Below are 25,383 nucleotides of genomic sequence, written 5' to 3'. Positions count from 1 at the left end.
GGAAACTGATACAGATCGGTGAAAACCAAAGGCTTTGAAGTGATTTAGTATGAACTGATTTAGGATCAAAACCAATGGCCCTGTCCTGGGCGAGCAAACCCTTGCTGCTCCTGGCAACTGCAGCTCTTCCCAGCCCTGAATTCCGACTCCCATTTTGAGGGGGAAGCAATCCTTGATGTAACCACAGCTTCTCAGCTGTGCTGGAGCTCACTGTCACATCCTTGTCTGGTTTTTCCCAGGCTCGCTGGCTGGGAAGCTGCTGACCCCGCTGGGTCGCAGGTTCCTGCAGCAGCTCTCCCTTTGGTCAGTGGCTCGGCAGGAGTCCATGCAGATTCCACCCAGGACAAGTCGTCAGGCTCAGCAATCCGGGTGAATTCCCTCTTTTCCAGAACACCCACAGCAGAGGCGGGTTTAGAGGACTTGTTCCAGCAGGAGTACTTGCCCCTGCCTTCATCACCTGCAGCCAAAGCACAAGAGCTCATTCAGCATCTCTAATGAATCTGTGATGCAGCTGGTTTCCTGTTCAGTGTCAACTGAAGAGGCAGCTGAGCGTCACCCTGAGCATCATTCCTGGAGCATGTGGGGTCTTGATAATGCAGCAAGGAAAATCTTCCCCTGAGAGAGCCCTCCTGGCCCACTGTGGTGCCAACAGTTTCACTGCTGGAGCACCATCACTGTGGGGTTGTGCCACAGTCACAAGCAGCTGCCTTCATGTTCATGGGGGCTCTGGTACCCAGCTCCGCTCATGGTCAGTCAGACCCTGGCAGTGTTCAAGGCCAGGCTGGATGGGCTTGGAGCACCCTGCTCTAGTGGAAGGAGCAAAAACCCCACTTTGAGAAATCCCTCCCATGTGGGAAAGTGGCTGTAGGTTAAGTGGTATCTGTGTACTTCAGTGGCATCTGGTGTCGCTGGGCGGTGCACTGAGCCACACACTCCAGCACTTGCATCACCGTGTGATTCATGTGATCATCTGACCTTCACCTCGCTGCTGTTCTGCTTTTATTTCCCCTGCTCCCGGCCACTTACAGTAAGGGACATTCCTCCTGTGGTTCACACAATGCTTCCTTTCATTCGAGGACTGCGAATGGGTGCGCTGGTAGCATTTTAAACCCCAACCAGGACAATCTTCTACTTGAAAAGCACAGGATGGAGGAACGCTTCCCTCTCCCCTCACGTTAACTCCAGGAGTTGCTGCACGTTAGTCACAGCCTCCCCTTGGATGAAAGCCCTGCAACCCCTTGGGGTGGGTTTGCAGTGAAGGTACCTCCCCACGTTGTGTGCTGAAAGGAGAATCCTAGAATCCCAAATTTGAAAGGACCTCAAGGATCATCCTTGAGATACTGGCACATGCTGACAAGGTCACCTGAGCCTTCTCTTCTCCAGGCTGCACAGTCCCGGCTCTCCCAGCCGTTCCTCACACACTGCCCAGCCCCTGGATCATCTTTGTGGCCCTTCTCTGGACCCTCTCCAACCCATCCCCAGCCTTTTTGTACAGCAGGGACCAAAACCGCTCACAGTATTCCAGGGTTGGCCTGATAAGAGCCAAGTGGAGAGGGATAATGCCAGGTTTTCCAGGAGGCCAGCTCTGTGCACTGGCCCTTGCTGTACCTTCAGCATCCTCGGGTGTCTTGGCTCTTTGATGCATGAAGGTAAAAGAAAGCCTGGTGGTGTCTCAGCAGGAGCACCTCAGCTTTCCACTGCAGGAGAGCTTCTGGGCTATGGCAAGAGGCCACCACAGGCTCTAGGACACTGCTGTGCATCAAGATCCTCCACCATCAATCACATCTACTGCGCACCAGAATGGCTGTGACGTTACCAAGGCCTCTCCATGGCGGGGAGGAAAACCACACCGAATGGAAGGAGAGTCATCTGCAGATCTTTAAGTTAAAAATAGGCAGGATTTGGTCTGCAGAAGACAGTTTGTTCTGTTGTGCTGCTGGCATCATGTGAGCAATGCCAAACACTTCTGCATTTGAAGACTAAAACCGAGGCACTGAAAACAGGAACCTTCTGGATACTCTGCATGCCTGAGAATTACTGGTTTCAGCGAGCTGCCTGATACCATCTCATCCATATGGTTGTGCTTGGGTGGGGGAACAAACATCTCATTAGCTCTGGAGGGTCATTAAAAGCCGGAGAACAGATCATAGGGAATAATAAGGATGCACGTCATCGTGCGAAGACAGATGATAAAAGCCTGTGACACCGAGTGCTTCAATGAGAGGGGACCCAACTGAGGAGTGTGGAGGAGCTGAGCACTTCTAAGGCTAATGTCAGTGGGAGCTGTTTGTAGTCTCCTCATGAGAACAAATCAGACCGACAGCATTGAAATGTGACTAAAAGCAGAGGATGATACAGGGAATTTTGGCCTACATAACTTCGCAATGAGTTCACCGAGCATTCCTGGCTCCCAGGCCTGGACTGAGCCTCCTAAACTGTGCAACACTTCTTTGCAATCAAATTATAGCTTATACACACACAGAGAAACACAGACACATCTGCAGGCACTGCGGAGCTGGGGTGATGCTGCTCAACTGTTGCACCCGTCTCGGCTACAACAGCGATGCTCATGGTTGCAGAGTACCCTGGCACCAGCGAGCAAGGAAATGGTAAGAACTGCAACTCTTCCCCAGCCTTGGTCTTGATCCAAATGCTGTAATAATATAACTCATAGTGTTATATGAGTATAACTCATAATGTAACTCAGAGGAGTTAAAAACCAAGTAGCATGGATTTGAGTGCAGAAAGCAGAGGAATAGCATGTCGGGTGTTTATTCCCAGTTTCTTCATGTAGGTGATGGCCAGCTCAGACAAAGTCTAGACGAGGTGCCTGCTACTTGGCTGCACCAGAGGTTGTTTGTTATTTTTCCACATGCTCAGAGAATTGCTCCCTTCTCTTCAAAAAAGGGGAAGTTCTGCAATCCTATTTACTCTGCTCTTTATCACACTGAACCTGGCTCCTCTCGCATGCCCTGTTCTTTTCCTAGCTCAACACCGTCAGCCAAAGCCTTGTCCCCTTACAAATGTCACAGATACACAGCCCAGCAGTGGTGAGTTATGCAAGTGTTTGGCTTTTTGCCTCTGAAAATAGCTACTCTGGAGAAAAATACAAATAACCCTTGCATGTTCTCACCGGGTTATAACAGGTCACAAAGTCCCCACTGGTTGGGAAAACATCTTGCAATTTGTAGTTGTATAACTTTAAGTGGACCCCAACATTAATGAAAGAGACCTTAAATGTTTGGAATGAGAGATGCTAATCCGGCTGCTGATGCCGGCTCAGTGCTGGGGAGTTTCCATAGCAAGAGTGTTCTTTCTTTACAGTCTTCATCTTTATCTGTCCCCATTCTTTTACCCCCCTCTCTTTTCTAATGGGTTTTGGCATGAGGTTTCCTACCACAAATGAAGCAAATCTTTCCGCTGAGGTTTTAACCTGATTATAACAACAAAGCAAATGCAAATGGGGCTGTCACTAGGCTCCAGATTGCCTCCTGTCAGGGCAGGTTTCCCCCCTGCCACCCCCATCTTCAGCTTTTTCAGGCTAGAGCTTGGACATCTGTATACTGTTGCTGGATACCTCCAATATCTAGACAGGTCCATATGCTCTTCTAGCTTTTGCCAGCAAAGTGCTGGGGCTGGAATCAAGTATCTGTAGGTTGTGTGTAGTAAAAATAAACCGGCAGAAGACAGAAAAGCATTTGATGAAAGAGCCTGGTTCAGACAGAGCTGTTCTGCTGCGGAATGTGTATCTGTTTGGGGCAAAAACTTCTGCCTTTGAGCAAACCAGCTGGTTTTTTATGTTCGATGGTGTTTTGTAACAAGTTTGAATGTTTTTGTCAGTTCCTGCTCTGTTTGATCAGACACTTGTGATAATGTTCTACACTATAACATGCCTGGGGGCGGGTTGGATGCTCTGGTGACTTGGCAAGAGTCAGAATCAGAGAGTCACAGAATGGTTTATGTTGAAGGGACCTTAAAGCTCATCCAGTTCCAACCCCTGCCACGGGCAGGGACAACTCCCACTAAAGCAGGTTGCTCCAAGCCCCTGTGTCCAACCTGGCCTTGAGCACTCCCTTCCATTCCTGATCCCACTCAGAAGAGTGTGGCTCAGGCACTGGATGTGCAGGCACCCGTTCCTGCTTCAGCTGAACCTTCCAAGCAGTGGACAGGGAAGAGGAATGCCCTTCTGGATTCATGTCTGTTCACTTCTGGACATGGGAGGGAAATGAGAACAGACATGTATGTGTCTCAGGTCTATAGAAATAGCTTTTACTGTCCTCACTGGCAACCTTCAGAGAGTCTGTATCAATGCACCTCTTTGTTTTCATAGAAACCTTAGTAAAGGAACAGCAAATAACCTAATTCACTCCTTGCTTTAGCAGATTGCTCCTAACTTGGGAACTAGGACTCCAGAAGCGATCCGGTGTGTGACTGGCTGGGAATTACCTGACACAACAGCCAGTGTGTGATGGCCCAAACCCCCCTCTGCATCCTCAAACGTTAAATATTGGTTATTTCAGCATTTCCACCAGTCCTCCATGAAGCTTCTCCTGTGGATATCCCATAAAGTGCCATCAGCTGAGAGATGTTCCCTTCAGCTGGGAGCTAAGAGTAGGAAATCCTTCATGTCTCCACTCGGAGCTGCAGTTCAGTCTGCTCCAGGGAGCAGCTGGGCCTTGTCATCCCCCTCTCTTTGCATGTTAATGTAATCTTAAAACCTTTCAATCTCCAGGCTCACTGTATTCACAGTACATTCACACCAGCACTCAGCACCTTAGAGACCATCAAAGACGTGTGACAGGGATCATGAAAAGCAAGGAAAGTTGCCACTGAAGGTAAAGCATGAGTAGAGAAAGTGTTGAATCCCTGCATTTAAAAGGTGTTAGGCTTCCCATGTGCTTCAGTCTTGTTGATGAAGGCTGAAAAATAAGGATTTGACTGTTATGATGAACTCTAAATGCTTATGGGTACATGGCTCTCCAGTTTCACCCTTCAGGAAAATGCACACGTGGAAGGAAACGTGTAAAGAACAAAGACGGGTTTTAATTTCAACCATTCTGACAAAGCAGGAAAAGATCTCCCAATTCTCATGCTTCATTTCTACTGTTTACCATTATCCTCTGCACTGAAGCTCTAGGAATATGCACGATGGGGAGCTGTGCCTCCAAAGGAGCAAAAAGCAGTGGTACAATACAGAATGGGCATTCTTGGGTTTGATTTTGCAGAAGTGATTTGCTATTTCACACTCTGTAGGACATCATTTCAGGAAATGAAAACTGGAGCTGCAAAACGCTGGGTGAGGCAGGAGGTGAATGTTCTTACCTGGGTGTCTGGGATGATCAGCCTCGTGCCATCTGCAAAGGTGGAATTTACCTGCAAAAGGCACACTTGCACCAAAGTGCTACCCCTTCCCCTCCCCGATGTCACACACTTTTACTGAACTATCCCCCAAATGTTCTACCCAGGAAGTTAATCACCACAATAAGCATAAATGGTAAAAGGGTCTGAAGAGATTCTTTCCCCTGGGGGGATCCCAGAACATTTTGTTTTCCTGTCCAGCAGAGAATGAATCTGCCTTCCTTGTGGTGTGCTAACCACACACTTAGCCAGTAGCTGTTGCCAGTGATGTGCATGAATCTCTGACAAGGACTTTTTCCCCCCTTCCAAGCTAAGAAATTAAAAACAATAGCATTAGAGGAGAGGAAGGAAACTGCCAGGCTGGAATAGAACTCATGGGTACAAGAAACAGAGAGAACACATCAAACTACAAGTAAAAACCTATTTCAGTGGATGATGATTATCTCTCTTTCCCACTGGGAGAGGGGAGGAAGCTGAGTTCTACCCTGAAGAATCTGGGGTGTGCACATGGTGGTGAAAGGCGTGAGATTAAGAGACATCCTTGGGAGTGTCAGAGTGAACCAGAACAATGGAGGGAACATAGCAGGAGGAGGAGATGTTCTTTGTAATTTAGCTGATCTCAAATTCACGGGTGTTTGAAGCAGAAACATTTAATCTCCTGAGGCTGCAGCTCATCTGTATAAATAGCCAGACACCTTCCAGTATTGTATCTAAAACTACAGATAAACTCTTACAACAAATGAGAACCTAAGCAATAAGCAATGATGCTTTATTTGGGCAGTGATAGAGTCCAGGCAAAAGGGAAGCAAGTTTTCCCCTCTGCACAGGCAACAGGCATCCTGCTTGGCCACATCCTTTAATCCCAGCCCTGAAATTACTCTCTTGTGAAAGCTTCTTAATAGTGTTTAACTACGCAGGCTCTACCACTGGAGGACAGGCTGTCACATCAGTGAGCAGTTAGGAGCATGACACTCCTAACACACATTGTTCTCCAGGTATTTGGGAAAATAAACCAGGCAGCTAAAATAGCCCCTGGAATAACTGCAGCCATTAGAGCATCACCTACCCAAAATCAGGTATTTTTTGGAGCGAGGGAAGTCTTGTTTCACAGGTCACTTGAGCCAAGCAATAAAACTGGAACAGCAGCTTTGGTTCCTACTGAGTACCTGTGTTTACTGCTCAGTGCGTGCCTGCTGGCTGATGCACCATAAATAAGACAACTGTGTGCGAAAGAAAAAGGGATTCTTAGGATACCACTTTTATCCCTACACTGAATGCCCACTTCCGTGTTACTTTGGTTGTGGGAATGCTGAACAACTTGCCTAGGTGGCAGCATGAGTTACCTTCTGAACACCAAGGCGAGGATTTGAGTTACTGCAGATCCATGAGGACTGTCATAGCACAGATTTCAGTTTGCTTCTTATTCTAGTCTTCCATTAAGGTTGTTTTCCAGTCATGTGCACTTGGAGAGTACTGACTGATATTTTCCATGAGTTTTAACTATAAAATGAGCTGATAAATTACTTGTTTTGCTATTACATCTCTGCTAAAAAAAACTAAACCAAACATGAAGCAAAAATAAGAGAATCTCTTAACACAGGATTCATGCTCCAGTTCCTTTCTACTTGCTTCTCCCCTGTTATGCAGGAGAACTTTTTCTGTCCGGTTTTTCATGTTGGGTTCCTGGCAGGGAATCGCAGAAGATTCTCACACTACTGGAAATAATATTTTATGTACTAAAGTTGAAAAAGGAGAACGTGTTCTGCCAAAGAACGAGTACAAACCCCTGACCTCTGCAGCAACAACAGACGAGATGCTTAGAAATGCTCATTTTACCACGGAAGTTCTAAGTAATAAATCAGTCTTGATAGACTTGATGGAACTGTGTCCTTAACCTGGTTGTCATTTTTGAGAGCATCGTATATTGTCTCTGCAGTGTAATGAGTTAGTGATGTCCTCAACATAAAAAGGACATGGAACTGTTGGAACAAGTCCAGAGGAGGCCAGGAGGATGATCAGGGACTGGAGCACCTCCTGTATGGAGACAGGCTGAGAAAGTTGGGGCTGTTCAGCCTGGAGAAGAGAAGCTGCGTGGAGACCTCATAGCAGCCTTCCAGTATCTGAAGGGGGCCTATAGGGATGCTGGGGAGGGACTCTTCATTAGGGACTGCAGTGACAGGACAAGGGGTAACGGGTTCAAACTTAAACAGGGGAAGTTTAGATTGGATATAAGGAGGAAATTCTTTCCTGTGAGGGTGCTGAGGCACTGGAATGGGTTGCCCAGGGAGGTTGTGAATGCTCCATCCCTGGCAGTGTTCAAGGCCAGGCTGGACAGAGCCTTGGGTGAGATGGTTTAGGGTGAGGTGTCCCTGCCCATGGCAGGGGGGTTGGAACTGGATGATCTTAAGGTCCTTTCCAACCCGAACTATTCTATGATGTTAAGAATAGCAGCTTTTAACACTCAGGCTACCCCTTCCGCTGCTGTTGTGCCTGCAGTGATACCAGGCACAGCCCCAAGGGCCTACAGTTGAGGAAATGTCAGTTTTTCTTGGATTTGGGGTTGAAGGAAACACTAGAAATATTATAAACCGACTTGGAACCAAGTCCATCGGCACGAGACAGACAATTGTGCCGTAAAGGGCAAGCGGTGAAGCGAACGGGAAGGAATAGCCGGAGAAAGGGAAGAAACAAACCCACTCTTGTTTATTCGGAAGGAAAGAGGCAACAAAGGGACAAACACAAGCTGTGTGCCTGCAGCTTTGATCTCCTACAGTTACGCATTGGACTCGGTGCAAGGAAGGAAATCTTCCGAGGCGTGTTTGATGCCCGGCTGCATCCTGGTGTCCCCAAGGGGCCGTTGCCCCAGGGCTCGGGAGGACCTGGGAACCAGCACAGGGCCGCTTGAGGAAACCACACAGGGCTTCTGAGCTGGAAAACCACTTTTATTGCAGGTTGAGATCCACATTGGCAGATGGGTAAAGCAGGATGGGGTCAGGTGCGGGGAGTCTGAGCCCCCCAAGACAGGTCTGTGGAGTCACAGGCTTTTAGGAGCTCATGAATCAAGAAACTGCAGTCACTGAACCCCAGCCTGGTTTGGGTTGGACTGAACCCCAGCCTGGTTTGGGTTGGAAGGGACCTTAAAGCTCCTCCCGCCCCAATCCCTGCCACGGGCAGGGACCCCTTCCACTAGAGCAGCTTGCTCCAAGCCCCTGTGTCCAACCTGGCCTTGAGCACTGCCAGGGATGGGGCAGCCACAGCTTCTCTGGGCACCCTGTGCCAGCGCCTCAGCACCCTCACAGGGAAGAGCTTCTGCCTAAGAGCTCCGCTCAGTCTCCCCTCTGGCAGGTTAAAGCCATTCCCCTTGGCCTGTCCCTGCAGGCCCTTGTCCAAAGCCCCTCTCCAGGTTTCCTGCAGCCCCTTCAGGCACTGGAGCTGCTCTCAGGTCTCCCCTTAAGGAGCCTTCTCTTCTTCAGGCTGCCCCAGCCCAGCTCTCTCAGCCTGGCTCCAGAGCAGAGCTGCTCCAGCCCTCGCAGCATCTCCATGGCCTCCTCTGGCCTCGCTCCAGCAGCTCCACGTCCCTCTTGTGCTGCTGCCCCAGCGCTGGATCGGGGCTGCAGGGGGGTGCAGAGGGGTGCAGGGGGGTCTCCCTCGCACGCACTATTAGGGGACCCTCACAGAAGCGATGTTTACGTGCAGTTAACGCACAAAATGACCCATTTCGGTGTTTCCAGCTTAAACCTAAACCCCCCCGCTCCCGCCAAGCAGCGCTCCCAACGCGCACGCGCTGACCCCCTCCCAACCCTCGCGAGCCTTCCCTCCGCGCGGCCCTTTGGCCCCGCCTCTTCTCCCCCCTTCCCGCGGGCGGAGGGGCGGGGACCCTGTAAGCCCCGCCTCCTGCTTCGGCCTCGCCCCTCGCCCGTCTCTCTGAATCTCTAGGTTAAAGAGCCCGCTCTCACGCTTTTCCGCCCAGGGGGGATATGTGCGGTGGGTGAGCGGCGTAGGGGCTCGGTGCGGCGGTGGTGGCTGCTGGCGGCTTGAGGGGAAGGAGCGGGCCCGGCTGCGGGCGCCGGGTGAGGCGGAGGAGCTGGTATCGCCGCGGCGTGAAACTCTTCACCCGCCCGCGTCGCTTTGTGCGTCCCCGCTGGGCGGAGCCGCTGGGCGAGCGCGGGGTGTCCCGCTCCGGCCGGTAACTTCCCGCAGCCGCGCGGACGCTTCGTCTCGTCCCGGCGGGGCCGCGCCGCCGCCTGGACCCGCGCGATGGGGAGCGGCGCCGGCCGCCGGGGGAGCGCGGCGGGACCCGCGGGCGACACCTGCCCCGCGCCCCGCCGCTGAGCCCGCAGCCGCCCCGCACCGTGAGCAGCGGGCACCGAGCCCGCCCCGGGGCCTGCCCGCCCCGCGCCCCCGCCGCTCCCGCCTCGGCCTCCTCCCGTCCCGGGCCCCGCCGCGGCTCCGTGCGCAGCGGCGCGGCCTCCGCGGGCCGCCGGCGCGGGGAAAGTTTCGGGGCGCGTCCCCGCCCCGCCGCGGCGAGAGGGGCCCGGCGGAGCCGCGGCTGAAGGCGCGGTGCCGGCTGCCGCCTTCCCGCACCGCCTGCAGGCATCGCCCCCCCGTCGCGGCCCGGCCCCGGGCGCTGCGGACCGGAGGAGCAGGGCAGTAGAATGAGCGCTCCTGTGGACCCCAGGATCAAACAGGCTCTGCGGAAGAAGCCCTCGGAGCGGACTCCGGAGGTGAGCGGCTCTTTGCGCCTGGTTCCCCTGTTTTCCCTTTGCCCCGTCCCTGTTCCGCAGCCGTCCCGCCCGGTGCCGGGTGCTCGCGGGCGGCACATGGGCAGGCTGGCGCTCCGGAACTCCGGACGTGCGCAGCGGCGTTAGTTGGTTATTTCTCCTTTCCAAAGTTGGACTTCTCGAGGCCAGCAGCCTTTTAAACACCCTGGATATGGGCACAGGGCGGCTGATGAGCTCCTTCGGGCCAGGCTGTAGGGAGAAGAAGGGGAGGTAGAGCACTGGAAAGTAAAACCGTGCCTATTTCAGCCATGCAAAACTTATGGGAAAAGTGAGGGAGCTGCGAGGCTTTCCTTACCTGTGCGGCGATGCAGATTTAAACAAAACCAGGCTAATTATGCTTCAGACTTCATAAAGAGCTGCTTTTCCAGTGAGTGGGAGGGGAGAAATGTGCGAGCCTGGTTAGTTACAATAAAACGCGCTCTTCAGTGGGCTGCCTCCTCTGTCCCTTCCCCGCAAGCTGTAATCAGCGTGGATTTAGGGGAATGGTAATGTCATTGCATTAATGTAATGGTGAAATACGTTTGATAGCGTTTGCATTACATGTGAGACTGACTGGAGTTTGGTGCTTGCTTACCCTGGCTGCTTCTTTATTTGTTCCCTTTGCTGTGATTTGTTATGTTTCCGATGCACTCACGAGTCAGTGGTATGAAAAGATACGCTCTTGAGTTTGTCCCTTTGAGACTGGGAAACATCTGTTCTCCCTTGGTACTTCATGAGAGCAGAATGTCCTGCCTGGGCTTCCTTATAAGTTAATTATCAAGAGGCTACTTGGGGAAGCAGAGATGGGTTCAGAGTGTGTCTGAGCAGGACAGAGCCCCCCATTCCCCTTCAGTTTCACTCGTGTGAGTGAAATACATTCAGTCCCAGTGTGTACTCGCCTTGGGATATCCGGTATGTTTGTCCTCATGTCTCCCTATATTAATGATGAGGCAGTCTCCCTGCTGTTTTCTTCCTTTTATCACTCCCCTCTTGCTTCAGCCCTTCTCTTCTTCCTCTCCAGCTGTACTCCTCACGTAGCAAAATGCCTGTGCTTTGCAGTGTTGGGCAACTGGGTTCATCACAGCAGTGGCATTCAGTCACCAGCATACCGTGCTGGCTTGTCACCCTTTGACTTTGGGAACAGGTAATCTGCTCTGGCCTGAAACATCTGCCCACTGCTGCCTCCTGCACTGCCCATGTCTCGTGGCTCTATGGGGCTTTTTGTTCTTTATTTCTTCCTAGGCATGACACATTCCCCCCACCCAGCAACTGTAATGGATGTTTTTTTAGGGTTGTCCCCTTATTTTGGCTAAAACAGCCTTAAAATAAATATTTTGCTTAACCTTGTAATAGTAACTGTCAGACAACATGATGCGGAAGGTGTCGCTGACCATGGCAGGGGGTTGGACCTGGATAAGCTTTAGCATCCCCTCCAAAGCAAACTATTCTGTGGTTCTATGATGCCCAGCTGCACTGGACTGTGCTCGTAGGTTTATGTAGATCTGTGCAGATTCCCACTGAGGCTGTCATCAGGGCTGGATTTGCCAAGGTATCTCAGCTGTGTCGCTGCCCATGGCAGGGGTTGGAACTGGATGAGCTTTAAGGTCCCTTCTACCCAAACCAGGCTGGGATTCTAGGAAAAAAAAGAAGTTTTTATCTTCTCTAATCTAACTAATGACACCTCTAAGATATTTAAATTATCTCAATTCCCTTGTAAATCTGAGCCTTTGTAGCAGGAATCTCGGGACCCTGCATAGCCAGACTACTCATGATTAAAGTTAAAACTCAGCAAGGTTGGGTCCTCTGCTCTTGTTGCCTGTTGCTCTGTGGATACTTGCAGTCAAACCACTTTTATTTCTTGGGGTGCCTTTGTTTATATACCTTTAGCATTCCAGGCTGCATTTGGGAGTCCCCATTCTGCATCCGTCCTACCTGTTCGGACACAAAGCTGAAAATCAAACCCCACTGTGCCAGATTTCCCAGGCATACGCTCGGAGCTGTGCTGACAGATGGGTATAGGGTGATGCGGGGACCAGAGCAAACAATTGCAGTGTAGTTTTTACATTCATTTCTTTATTTTTAACCATACTGAGCATCCAGACTTGTCAGCTCGCTTCTTTACGCTGCAAGACATGGGTCAGGGAGGCTGAAACCCGCTCAGCACAGCCCAGCGGGGTCAGACCCCAGTTTCGGGTGTCCCAGCACAGGGTGTACGAGCTGGTGACTCCTGTCCTCAAGTATCCAGTTGTGCACAGGCAATAACTGTGGCTTCATTGCTACCCTCCTACTCTCATAGAAAGGCCTCATCAGCTCCTCCCACATGGAATCAGCTGCGTGGGGCACTTTGACTGCATTCTTATACAGGAAACCCCCCCCAAAGTCCCTAAACCATGGCTGGTATTTTATGATAAGCCAACGCTGCTTGACCACATGGGTTTCAGTTGCTTTCAGTCCCTTTTGCCCTCTTCTCTGTTTGGATCCTGGAGTTTGTACGAGCAGTTTACCTGGGCATTGCAAATTACAGGGTTGGGGCTGCACTGATTAGTAGCATGGTCTGGTGCTTCATACCCATCATCTGTAGAGCAGCCTGGAAAAGTACAGATAAATAATCCACACATCAAATATCGCTTCCCAATGGTACAATTATCCACGTGACTTTGATTTTTAGGACCTTTCTTTGACAAAGTAAGAGGGAGATATTAGAATATTCTAATCATTTGCCTCTTTTGGGAATGATCTCAATGACTTTGCTTGAGTGAAATATTTCATTCTTGATGCTACAAATGTTTTTGTTTGGAAAAAGCTGTGTTAGGGCAAGTTTTCAGTGTTGTGGTAACATTCCACTGTTTGCTAATTGGTAAAGTGTATAAGCTATGCATATTAGACATGTACACACTTGATTTTGTTTTTTTTGTTGTTGCTCAGATACTTCATGTGTTATAATCTGTAATTTATTTGCCGATGGGGGGGTATTTTGATGAACTCCCAGAGATTGTAGCTAACATTTAATGGTATAAATGTGCTAATGCAATTACTCTTCTGTTCCTCCCTTTGGTAACTTCCATTGGTACTTGGGACCTGTTGGTTACGTGGACTGAGTGTGACCGGATGCTGCCACTGTATGAATCTCTCTGCCTGTCTCTCAAGTTCAGCCTGAAAGTGCAGAATTGGCGAGGGCTCCCTCAGATGGTACCTTTGATAACAGATTATCCTAACAAATCACCTTCTGTGCACACTGGCTTGTCAGATAGAGGAAACCTTCACGGTAAATCGGGCACTTAACTCGTACCTCTATTTGAACTGCAGGATTTCATACTCTTGTTTGCTATTTTACTATCTGCATTAGTCTTCTGGGGTGATGCTGCTGGCTGCGTGGTCTTAAATGTGTCAGTATTTACAATGCGGATCCTCTTTCTTGCAGGTTGGGAATATGGGATTTCGTTACCTCTATGAGGTGTTGCAGCTTTGTCTTGCACATCATCCCACCTGTTTCTTGTCACGGGGGGTGAGGGGGATAATTACATTAGTAATTCGGGAGTATTTTAATGGTAGGAAAGCGCTGTTTGAAGCAGTAGGAGGGAAGGGCGAATGCATATGGCACCATGTATGCTTTCATGAAAGGTTTAGCTTTTTGAGGCCCAGAATTCCTTATCTGATCCGTACAAAGGCTGTGATGTTAGTTTTTTGGGGAGTGGTTTAATGCCTACCACAGATAAGGTCTCTGTGACTGATAGGGCAAAGTAGCAAATGATTATGCTCCTTTTTCTTTCTCTTTCCTCCTTCCCTCCCCCTATGAACATGCTCTCTTCCAGTCTGAATTCGTCCTTTTCCCAACGTAGGACTTTGTTCTAGACAGTATTTCCTTTCCGTGGTTCAGAGAGCTTTGCCTTTATTGGACTTCAAAGAGTTAGAGTCTATTTTTATACTGTAAGCTCTTGTATTTTCCTAACTTTGCCTTGTTTCAGTGATCCTTGATTAATGCTAATTCAACTTTATTTGGCAATAGCAGCTCCTCCTTCTCTTCCTGTTCCCCTTTTATTAATCCAGTGGAAAGAGGAAAAAAAGCCTCATTTGCACAGTTGTGACACAACGGGGTCTGCTCTTCGGAGTGTGTATGTGATGCTTCTTGACGGCTTCTATATAGAGAAATAGGTCTGCAACGGATCTAAATCATGCACAAATAGTACATTGATGGGCATTATAAAATGGCTGTAATAAATAAAATAAATGATTGCTGACAGCATAACAAAGGCACTCTTGTACTGGAGCACAGCTGAGCCAGACAGAGGAGAACATCTGCTTCTTGTTTCCAGAAATAACTGGTATTTTCAAGTGGGATTTTTCATCCTTTTCAGTGATTTTTCTGTACACTCAGTAGGTGAAACAGGGGATTAGCCTGGGTTAAATCCATTGTTCCTGCAGTGAGCTTGTAGGTGTTGATGTAGCAACAGTGGTGTTTTGGGCTGGTCGTTAAATGTACTCAGAATTGTGGAATCACTGCAAAAGTCTTGCCGTTATCTTACAGCGAAAAGAAGTTTGTATTAAATGAAGTTGCAGATGCTGGGTTGTATTTAATACGGATTCTTTCCTGTTAGTATGTGGGCCTCCAAAAGAGGGAAAGAGGAGTGATGGAAACTTGACTCCTGCCATAGTTTTCTACCAACCTCTACTTCTCTCTACTTCTAACCTTTCTGCTACCTAACCTCTTACATTTTCACCCCCCTTTCTTTGTTAGTGATACATTGCTTTATAGCTGGTGCTCTCTAAGACTTTGTTGTGCAAGTAACGGTTCTGGAGCTCAAACTGAAGATGACCAATAGATTGTTCTATAGCTCTCTGCTGCATCAACAAGGAGCTGACCAGTGCTATAAAGCTCTTATGCTTTACCTGGGAGATCCTTGGTTCTGTCTTCGCATGTGGCTGTGCTTGGAAGTTGGAAGAGAGCTTTAAAATCAATGTATTGGTTACTGCTGGGAGATGACCCAAGTGATGCTTAACATGTACTGACATGCCTGCGACTTACTACTAATAAAATCCTGGCTGGGTCGTTGGGCACCTTCTGAGTACAGAAGGGCAATGTGCATATGACAACAATGATTATTTACAGTTAGAGGAACATAAAAGCCTGTCGTATAATTACAACTACTTCAGAAGCGGTCTTGTGAAGGCAGCAGTTACAGGTTTATGTTTGCTCTGTATGATTGAAAAATCAAATGCAGGAAGTTGGTTTTAGTGGCAAAAATGCTAAGTAACTGCAGCCTTAGAGAAGGACCTGAGAGTGCACTGCCTCTCAGACACCCTGTTCTATCAGCATCTTTCTAAGGCTATGAAAGACCCAGAACTGTCAGGATTTCTTAAATATTAGATTAGTCTCTTGGAATAAGATGTGCTGTAAAGCTTTTTTTCTTTCTTTTTATAGCAATCTGGTTAAATTAAAGCTCAGAACAGAGGTACCTGAGGACTGGCACCTTGGATGTTGCATTGGTGCCTGACAGCTCTTCAAATAGTTCGGGTCTTGCAAGCACAGTACAGGTTTTCTTCTTAATGAAGCAGGTCCTGAAGTTCTTCATTACTTTCAGTGAAACAGTAATGAACCTCCTCTCTTCTCCTGCTCTTCCTGCCCCATAGCTTTCAGCTGAAGGGAAAACGAAACCACAGGGTTTTTTTCCATGCTTATTAAATGGATGTATTTAAGCTCATGAAACAGTGCTGACAATCCCAGAGGATTGTCGGACAGGCCTGGGAGCTGTGGGAGAGCTGTGTCTCTTCCCTGCCAGCTCCAAGAGTTAGGAAGCTTTTAGAGCTTACATTTCCCTCTGTTTTGTCGTGTAAGAGTGCTTTGGGTGGGTAGTTGTCTCATTATTCTATTTCTTAATACAGTGTAGTATTGTGAGTGTTCATGTCAATTAGACCTGTGGTTTTCCTGTAGTAAAATAGCCAAGCATGCAAATCCTTGTACTCCCTCAGTAAAATGCTCCTTGGGAATTCCTTTTCATAAACTCTGTGTTTGCACCTTGGTTTCGGAGCTGAGCAAGAATGATGTTGTTCAGTAGACGTGTCCCAGTCTTCTGTTCCTAAAGTTCAAGTAAATACCAATCGATGCGTGTTTGGTCAGTCTTACTAAACATCCCTGAGAAACCAGGGCAGGTTAAACCTGGTGAACCCCTCCCTGAGACCAGGCAGGGTCAAGTCTCTTGTGTGGGTAGTTAAAATCAGTGATAATGGGTTATTTGATTGCAGTTGTTTTCATTGGTATGTGCATACAGCTCCACTCTTGTGATGTACAGTCAATTCCATCGAATCCCAGGCTGGTTTGTGTTGGAAAGAACCTCTAAGCTCATCCAGCTTCACTCCCATACCCTGGTCAGGGATACCTTCCACTAGAGCAGATTGCTCCAAGCCCCATCCAACCTGGCCTCGATGTACCTGTTTCTTGGCCAGAAGCACTCATCAACCTGGCGTATGTATTGGTACCCAAATAACTCAGATTATCACTAATTGGAACCTGCAGTGCAACCCCCTTTCTGAAGGTGAAATCAGCCCTAAATGAGTTTCACTTAAATGAAATCCATCTGTTGTTTTACATGAACCAAAATACAATATTGGAGCATTTACCAGGTTTTAACCAATATTAATATATGTAAATACTCAGCTGCGAGGGCTTCAATGTGTGTCTTAGGAGGGGTGTTTGGTTTGGTTTTGGCCAGGTTTTGGAGCTTGGTTTTGCTGTGCTTTTCATTCACAAGACCGAATGTGTCGCTCAGAATAGTCTTTTGATTACTTGTGTCTCAGAGACATACATAACGTTGTGTTGAGCCTTGGACAAGGCACCACATTGGCAGAGGAGGGCTCCTGGTTTGGCTGTTCTACTCTGGTTTGGCTCTTGGGCAGCTGGTGTCCATCTGGAATACCTGCAAGGAAACTTTGCTAGGGCTTTGCAGAAATAAATGTTTCTTCCAGCTTTCTTAACAGTTGAGGCCTGTTGACTTCGGTCAAATATAGATTCATGGTTCCAACCAAATAAATCAGGTTTCCAGGGCACTGTTTAACTTCGAGTATGTATCCTGGCTGTACTGAAGTGGCATTGACAGATAGGTTTTCTCTTAAATTTAGAGGCTGTCTAACAAAGTTTCCTTGTTCAGAAAGTCTTATGTTAAACAAGTAGAGAAAATAGCATGACCATTGGGTGAGTTTTCCTGGTTTTAGAACCTGTATCCATATAAATCCATATTGTGGTTGAGGATGTCAAAGACTGTCCTGCAAAGGAGAATTTGGTCATGAGTGAAATGAGTTAAACTAGGGCAGAAACAGAAACGTTGTGATGCTTAAGGTGCCCTGAGGTGGGTGTATGAATTCTCCTGGTTAATTATATTTGCAAGAGCATTATGGGCCAAATCTGCCCAAATAACCCCCCAAAACCCCTAAATCCACAAAAAAACCTTCCCCAAAGCATTTTCTTTTTCACCTCTCAGGGTAGGTCAAATACTAAAGAAAGTGAACTGTAATAAAAACTCAGGAAAGTAAATTACACTGAGCTTTCATTGTTCATCACAGAACATAGTGCTAATAACCTGGGAACACACGGTTCTTCCATCTCATAGCTGTGACTTCATGGTTTCTGATCTCCTGGCAGCCCAGGTCCAATCCAGGCTTTTTCCTTGGTTAAATAAGTGTCTAGTGCTCACATCATTACAGTGTGAAGTACTCACTACTGCTGGAAATGTCCCAGAGGTTGGCTTATTGGAACTGGTGATGGTCACATTGGTTTCTAAAGCATCTGCTTTAACTTTGGGTCTGTGTAGAGCCATCGGGGCTGCATTGCTGCTGTTTTTCCTTTGCAGTGGCTGCGTGGACCTGGTTCTCTAAAGCAAACATCTTGGTACCCACTGGTGTGAATCTCAGCACGTTTTCCTGTCCTTTTCCTCTTACCTGTTCTGCTCAGAACCAGCTGTGTTTGATGCTTTGTTTTCAGTTCCCAACCACTGCTCTTTGGTCATGACTAACGCAGATTCCTTCATGTGATGTGAAGTCTGCTCTGCAGAGCATGGCTGTATTAAAGAGAAGATCAAATGGCAGCGCGCTAACAGCTCTGCGGACAATGGCTCGTGTGCATTGGCATTGTTTGCAGAAAGTTCAGGGCTTGTGCTTGGTGAGTCACCAAGCTGCATGTCAAGGTGAAAAGCCCTTCCGCCGTCCTGGTTGGTCTATGGGATGTAATTTCCAGTTCTGAGTCATTCCGATGAAGCGGTGAGTAGGAATGTGGTTCTCTTGTGGGAAGCAAGTGGATGGGCACCTTCAAGCATTGTCTTGGCCTTCTGGAAGATGTAGTGCTCCTATCTCAATGCGTTAGTCCTGCTTAAACAGAGCGTGTAGTTAGGTGTAGCTGAGACAGAGCTCCAAGTCAGAGCCTTGGTTTGCCTGAGGAAGGACACCAAAACTGATGAGCACAGTTGTGTGCTGCCTGGTTGTGTGGCTTCAGCACTTCTCGTGTCTCATACTCGGTGGTATTGTTGAATCTGGACATTAACATTAAGTATAATGAAAATAGAGTGTTTGTCTCACGTGTAGTTACACACAAAAGTCAGAGGCTGTTGCTTCATCTTACTTGCTCCTGCTTGTTGGGGTTCATTGAAGGAAGCAAGGCCACAACAAAAGAGTAACAAAACATTTTGGCTTTGTAATTTGTGTGTTAGTGTTGCTTTCTATGACTGTTCTGTGTCTGTGTGTGCGTACCTGTAGGCGTCTACTGCACACCTCATGGATATGACTTTTAGGGATCTCTTCTGGGAGATACATGGTAATGGTAGTGATGTCTTCACACACCTTCCCTCTGGAAGAGCTGTCTTTGGCCTAAAAGAAATGCCCTTGAGTATTTTATGTCATGCTTTACTATGTCCAGAGTCCGGTATGTGTAGGAACTGCTTTGTCTGAACCCCCTGTTACCAGGTGTGATTTGATCTCTTTTTATTGCTCATTTTGTTTTATGTTTTAAGCTTCTCATTCTGATATAATCCCAGTACAGAGAGATACTCTAGCTCTGGTTTTATTAGCACTGTGCCTGTTGATTCAGTGCTGGGTGTTGGTTAAAGGCATTTGAGAGTCTGGAGATAATCAAACATCTCTGCTGCCTGTGAGGCATGCGGTGCTAAAACCTCTCACTGCCTTGTGCTTTTGGTCTGTCTCGGCAGCATCCCTCAGATGATGCTCATGCATCTGGGAAGAGCTTCTGTACCACGGCTCACCTCTGCAGGGGGTTCTGGTGGTCCCATGGGGCTTGCTCTCCTGGGCTGGTCTTTCTGGTGGCCTCTGCTTTGACTTGGGCTGTGGCAGTGCTGTCCTGTAGCTGCCTTGGGATGCTTTTTCTCTGTAGCAGCAAGCTTTCAGGGGGCTTAGTGGGATGTCCTGAAAGGGATGCACATCCTTCCTGCTCTTCTTATTCCTATTTTGTTCCAAGCAGCTGGCTTTAGAAGATGCAGTCGGTGGTTCTGGGGTTTTCTGGCCAGTCCATACAGTTGTCAACAAGGCTTTTGTATCTGGGAGGTTATTGCAAAACAGGAACTCACTGTTTTCACTGCATCGCTGTCAGAATGCTAGGAGCTCACACAGATAGTATTTAAGGATCTTTTTCAAGCTGTTGGCCTAAGTAACTGTAACTAAAGAACAGAGATCAGAGCAGTTTGCTTTGTGATAATCACAGTAAATGCGGGATTTAGGGCTCAACAGATGTGATTTTGCAGACTAGGTCATATTATTATTGATCTAATGTTTTGAGGCTTAGTTCTCTAAACTGTTGGGGTAGGGTGAACCTAAGTTTAGCTTCTAGGAGGGTGAAAAATGACTTTGCTGTTACAAAGACTTTAAATGCTGCAGAAGAGCTGTTGGGATCGAGTGTGCCACAGTAGTTGTCAGCAAGCAGGTAGTGACTGCAGCATCTCATTGTGCTCCGGTCTGCTGAAGTCAAGCTGGTGATCAGTACCTGTAACTTCCCTGTGTAGAGCTCAGTTTGGTTCTTTACAGAAGGCAGTAAGATTTCATGTGAACCTTAAACTGTGTTAAAAGAGTAAATGAAGTCGGAGAGAATCAGGGTGGCTGCTTCCCAGGGATTTTCCAGGGAGCCAAGGAAGTGGTGTTGCCCAAAGATTACTTTTCCTATTCTTGCTTCCAATTACTGTTCCTGAAAAACTGGTTTTTCATTTTAATGGCAGCTGTGACAGCTCCGAGAGTGAAACCAGAAGTTATGATGGAGTCCTGGAATTCTTTATTGGAATTTATTTCCTTCAGCATATACCTTTCCCCGTGCACTGGGGTCATGCACTTAGCTTCATCTGCAGAATAATTTAACTGAAAGCTTTCACTGCTGAGTTAAGATGTAAAATGTAAGGTAACGTATTTGTAGGATGCTGTTTTCTGTTGTATTAACTGAATTTAAGCAGTGAATTTCAGGCACTTCTGAGGCAGTGAGGGTGTGTTTTGCAAAACTGTTAATCTAAGCTAAAAGTGCCTTGTTACTGACCTTGCAATAGGAACTCCTTGGAGATATTGGGATAGTGAGGAAGGGCGAGAAGAGGGTGTGGAAGGAGGTGGGAGAGAACTGCGAGTACACTTGGCATTCCGGAAAGTTACCAAATGGAAGGAAAATACATTTCTCTCCTGCTTTTGTTCTCCAAAACTGCAAAGGCTGGAGGGCAAGAAGTCAGGACGAGGAGGTGTTACATTCCTCAGAGAAACCATATTAAAGCCCCAAAATGCTGTACTGAGTAAAAAGGGCATCATGAGAAAAGGCTGGTTTTGGATAAGAACATCTCTTCAGGTATTACACCCAAACTGGTTTCACATAAGCTTTGCAGAGGAGTTTCTGTAGTGTTTATCCTGACAGAGCTGATTCTTATGTCACTTTGTGTAAGGACAGCTGGATGTCTGTGCTTAGTGCAAATGGGAAGAAAATAGCACTTGGTCGTAATGAACTTGCATGTATGTGTGCTGTGGGAGGAGACTGGGGCCAAAGTGCCCAGCTGTTGTCACTTGTGGCCAGGCCCCTCTTCTGAGGAGCAGAAGGAAGGAAGACACATTCCTTGAAGCAGTTGGAGCATCCCTGCTGTGCTGCTGTTTCAAACACCGATGACGTTCTGCTGGTGTTTGCCCCATGACTGTCTAATAACCTTTGTATGTAACTGTACGTGTGCTTCCATCACAAGAGTGTAAAGAGGTGGGCATCTGCAGGTGAAAACAGCTCTCTTGGCAATAAAAGGTGGGCCATGATATTCGTGTCAATGGCCAAGGTGGCACCGGCTTCCAAGGAGCATCCTGGATAAACTGCTCATGCTAGTATTGCCAGACAAGCAGTTTCTAAGACAAGGAGGTCTTCTTGTTCCAATGACCTCAGGCTTAAAACATCGAGGGTTTTCCTTTGTTTGATGAAACTGTGATACACCCCTCTTCCTCTTTTGATGATTGCAGTACAGTATTTGGGAAATACCCTTCATTCAGGGAAGCAGCACAAATTATTTACCATTCTGCATCTGGTTTCTGTGGGCTCCTCAGCTCTGCTAATTCTTGGTTAGCTTTTAGCCTGTTCAGAGGGGCTAGCAAATTCTTGCCAAATAAAACAAAAATAACTGCCTTAAGGGGTTCTCTCTTGGTAATCTTTGTGCCTGATTAAAGCATTGATGTTTAAGCAGAATGGTTATTAATGGGCCTCGAATGTCGGTCCTTTTGGTCTGTGGGAAAGGAATTCTTGCGATGGTGTTGTGTTGTGTTGAGTTGAGGGCACATAGAGTTTGGCTTTTTGGCCAAATATGAATTCCTATGAAGAGGTAGTTGTAATGTTTTTCACCTTGTCAGTTTGCACTGGAAAGAGCATCTGCCTTAGTAAACTGTATTGTGTATTTAGTATTACAAGGTGATGGAGTCATTTCTGCTGTTGCATATTGATTCTGGGAGGGCTTTTTATGCTCTTGTCACAAAGGGTTATGCTTGCCAGTGGCTGCTAGATAATGGGGGTTATCTAGGGAGGATATTCTACTGAAATCTGGTTTACTTTACCCTGTGTTCTCAGGGTTCTGTGTGACATTGTCCAGTCTTAGGCTGCATTGGTTTGCCGAAGTAGAAGTGATCCTTCCAAGTGTTGCAGAAGGAGTTTCTGTTCCTGTTTCCCATTCGAAGTAGGAAGGAAACTGTCAGTGCTGTGTTAGACTATTGAACTCCCATGAAATACATCTGTTGGTTCCATTTGTGTTGGGTTGTAAGGCTTTCTCCAGCACAGTCTTCCATGGATGCTGGTTTACATGATTTACAAGGTGCTTGGTGGAGTCTTCAGCACATGCTGGTTCTTCCTAACCGATGGGCAGTCTTAGTACAGAAATGAAGGAGCATAATCCAGCTGGTGTGATCATTAGGAAGGATCTCTTTGCTTGCATGTCTGTGCTAGCCTACCATGGCAGCAGCATGACTCCTGTGCTGTTGGGTTGCTCTTTTGAGTGGAGTTCATGGCTCAAGAGAGGAGCTTCGTGTTGTTTTTGTTTCCCCCTGTGCACACAGTGGCTAAAAGAAGGGGATTATGGTGTATAGCAGAGCTGTAGTTACAGATGTTGCATAACCAGTCGGAGTTGATCACAGCCATAAAGCTGAGAGCTTCCATTGCGCTTAATTTAGGTCTTTCAAATCCAGCAAATAAGGCTACATAGAGCTTAGAGGTAATGGAGTTCAGTGTTCAGTATCATGAACAGTAACATTGCTTTGAGTTTTCAAAACCTCGTGTCAGACTTTTGTTTCCTTAGTGTATTTTTACCTGAAATAATTACATAGCTCTTGCAGTTGTGAATGCTCATGTAATAGAGCAAGAAGCTTTTGTTGATGGGTCTTCCACTCCTCCTGGCACTCATGCAGAGTGCACCTCCCAAGTCCTGCAGTGGAGCAGCTGTGTGAATGAGCAGTTTGTATGCTCTGAGTGTGCTGCTTTTCAAGCAAACACGTTGCCAAGCTGTATTAATGTTCAGTATTATTGTGTAAAATGACTGAGCTGCAATACCGGATCCTTCTGTTTCTCCCGGGGCTGGGATCTAGAATGTATGTGCTCCATATCTGTAGTCACAAGCACAGCTGTCCAGAGATCGTGGTGGTGTAATCTTCCTTTGAAGCATTCTGCTGTTGGGTCCAGACTTTGCCTTTCATCACCCAGTACAAAACTTCTTCTTTTATGTGAGCTGATGAGTCAAAAGTCTGAGTCTTAAATTAATGCATTGCATTGCAAACCTGACTTTGATACTGAGATTAAGATTAGTATTAGGGTTTTTTTCCCCTTGTCTTCAGTGATTAGTGGTAGTCTTGCTCTCTGAAAGCACAAGTCTTTTTAGATGAAACGCTGTTTTTGTTCAAAAGCAGGTTTGTTATACCTCCGTAGAGGTGTGGTTGGCTGACACTGGAAGGGTGAGGTGCTGGAGTAATCTCTGGCACGTTGCTTTACAAATTAGTGTTGATCATGGTTTCGTAGGAATGAGAAAGTTGAGATTGGCTTGTGTTGGGTTTGTATTCAAAGGTAATTACAGTCTCTGAAGTTCTTGGCCTCTCTAAGGTTGGAATTGCTGGTTGGAGTACAAGAGGTTTCCGTATCACCTATACTACAACCCAACTGAAGCAGCCCGTGTCTCACCTGTAATCAATCAGTATTGTTTCGATTCAGCCCAGAGGTGGCAAGCGCAGTTGCTCTGCGTCTTGTCTGTAATCCTATGGATGTTAGTCGTGAAGGTTGGATGCTTTGGGAAGCTGTGTGCCTGATGGGTAGCCTTTGGGATTTGGAGCTAGAAATCCCTGAGTAACATTATCATCTCGTGGTTGATTCAGCTCCTGCCAGCACACTCATCTGTTGTTTCTCCTAATGCTGAGGCTGCTAATTTTCTTTAATTAGAATGACTTCCTTTGTATCATTATGCATCAGTGATCAATTGTAATTACTCAGGAAGCGCAGAGGTATATGTACCTCTGATACTTCTGTTGCTTTGAATTCAAACTTGAAACCTGTTAACCTCAATGTATGAATATACATAGAATATAGCTCCTCAGGTTGGATCCCTAAGCTTCCTTGTGGTTTAGGGCACAGGTATGGTTGAGAAATACAGGAACAGATCTTAAAGCAGTGGCAGAATGCAAGTTTTTAGAGTTTTGCTGTGGTGGTTTGCAGTCAAATGTAGCAGCAGGGTCAGTGAGGCTTCACTACAAGTGAAGATGCTAAGAGCTTCTGATTGCACCTCTCTGCCTGGTGCAGGGTAAATGTATGTTTGCCAGTATGCAGATGCACATTACACGGGCACATTGGCATTCCTCTGCATGAGAGGATACTGTAGTCACTGTGGCAGTAGTAGAATGTAATTGTGGCAATCCACACTGAGATAACTTACATCCGTAAGGGCTACGGCCTACTGTACGTTACAGTAACTCTCCTGGGTTGCTCTGTCTGGTAGTGCTTGGGTACCCTAATGCCAGGATGCAGGAGGAATTAGCAGTAAAATATATTCTCATGTGTTTTCTCGTGTGCTGGTGCATTGCCATCAGTGTTGAATGAAAACACAGAGTGTTTTGGTTGAAAGCAGTGTGGTGACTGTAATATCTTACTGATACACCAAAACATTTTGATACGATCTGTAGGGCTCTATTCCTCTCCATTACCTAGGCACTGAGTTGCTGACCTGAGTTACAGTATTGATGAGAAATCTTGTTTTGTCTTCACTATTTATTAAGCAGGAGTTAATTTTCCTGACAGACATGATCTTTGCTTGCTTGAATTCTCAAAGAAATAGGAAGTTATTTACTGCAAAAGGGTAAGTGTGCCATTATCAAAATAGCAGTAACCTTACCCATTTGTATAAAAATCTGACAGTTAATGTGGTGGAAACGAATGTGGTAAAGTGTTCCTGTTCTGTCTGTTAGTCTTTGCCTGCTTGAGATACCTGTTGAACAGGAGCTGTAGTTACACGACCTTGACAGTAACGTTCACTTGCTGCCAACCTCTGTTGGGTGAAGCAGGGTGAAAATGAGTGAGGAAATCCTTCCAATGGAGCGTGTGTGAAAGATGAAACAGCAGCTGCTCTAGTGGCTTTCTGAATAGCAGTAATGGTTTTCTGAATAGCACATCTTTGTGCCTTTTTAGGTGTGTATTACTATTACCTATCTGTCTATTCATCTGTCTGCCTGTTGCATCATTGTATGTAATTCATCCTTCATTCCCACGTCTGCGGGACCAGTTTGCGTTGGGTAGGCAGCATTGCCTCCG

At 47.2% G+C, this 25,383-nt stretch overlaps 1 protein-coding gene and 1 long non-coding RNA gene across 7 annotated transcripts in view; one reads left to right on the top strand and one right to left on the bottom strand.

Annotated features, from left to right (window-relative positions):
• Positions 1–9,826: 9,826 nt before the first annotated feature.
• Positions 9,827–25,383, top strand: part of RAPGEF6 (Rap guanine nucleotide exchange factor 6) — a 113,770-nt gene continuing 98,213 nt past the window's right edge. For 2 of the 6 annotated variants that reach the window (XM_061457075.1, XM_061457072.1), the window contains exon 1: positions 9,827–10,082. In XM_061457075.1, coding sequence (XP_061313059.1) covers positions 10,014–10,082 — 69 coding nt within the window. In that variant the 5' untranslated portion in view covers positions 9,827–10,013. The remainder of the gene's footprint in view (positions 10,083–25,383) is intronic. The other 4 variants (XM_061457070.1, XM_061457069.1, XM_061457067.1 and 1 more) reach the window with 3 other exon arrangements.
• Positions 10,211–10,665, bottom strand: LOC133271189 (uncharacterized). Its single transcript, XR_009744032.1, has 2 exons — positions 10,435–10,665; positions 10,211–10,328 (listed from the first exon to the last, which is right to left on the bottom strand). It is a non-coding gene; the product is annotated as an uncharacterized LOC133271189 (long non-coding RNA).

The sequence above is a fragment of the Pezoporus flaviventris genome, unplaced genomic scaffold, assembly GCF_033815535.1.
Source record: "Pezoporus flaviventris isolate CSIRO_AGI_PZ_B2104156 unplaced genomic scaffold, CSIRO_AGI_Pfla_v1 ptg000023l, whole genome shotgun sequence".
In the NCBI taxonomy this organism is placed as follows: domain Eukaryota; kingdom Metazoa; phylum Chordata; class Aves; order Psittaciformes; family Psittacidae; genus Pezoporus; species Pezoporus flaviventris.
The sequence above is the reverse complement of the archived record's forward strand: the minus strand, read 5'-3'. Positions and strand labels throughout refer to the sequence as shown.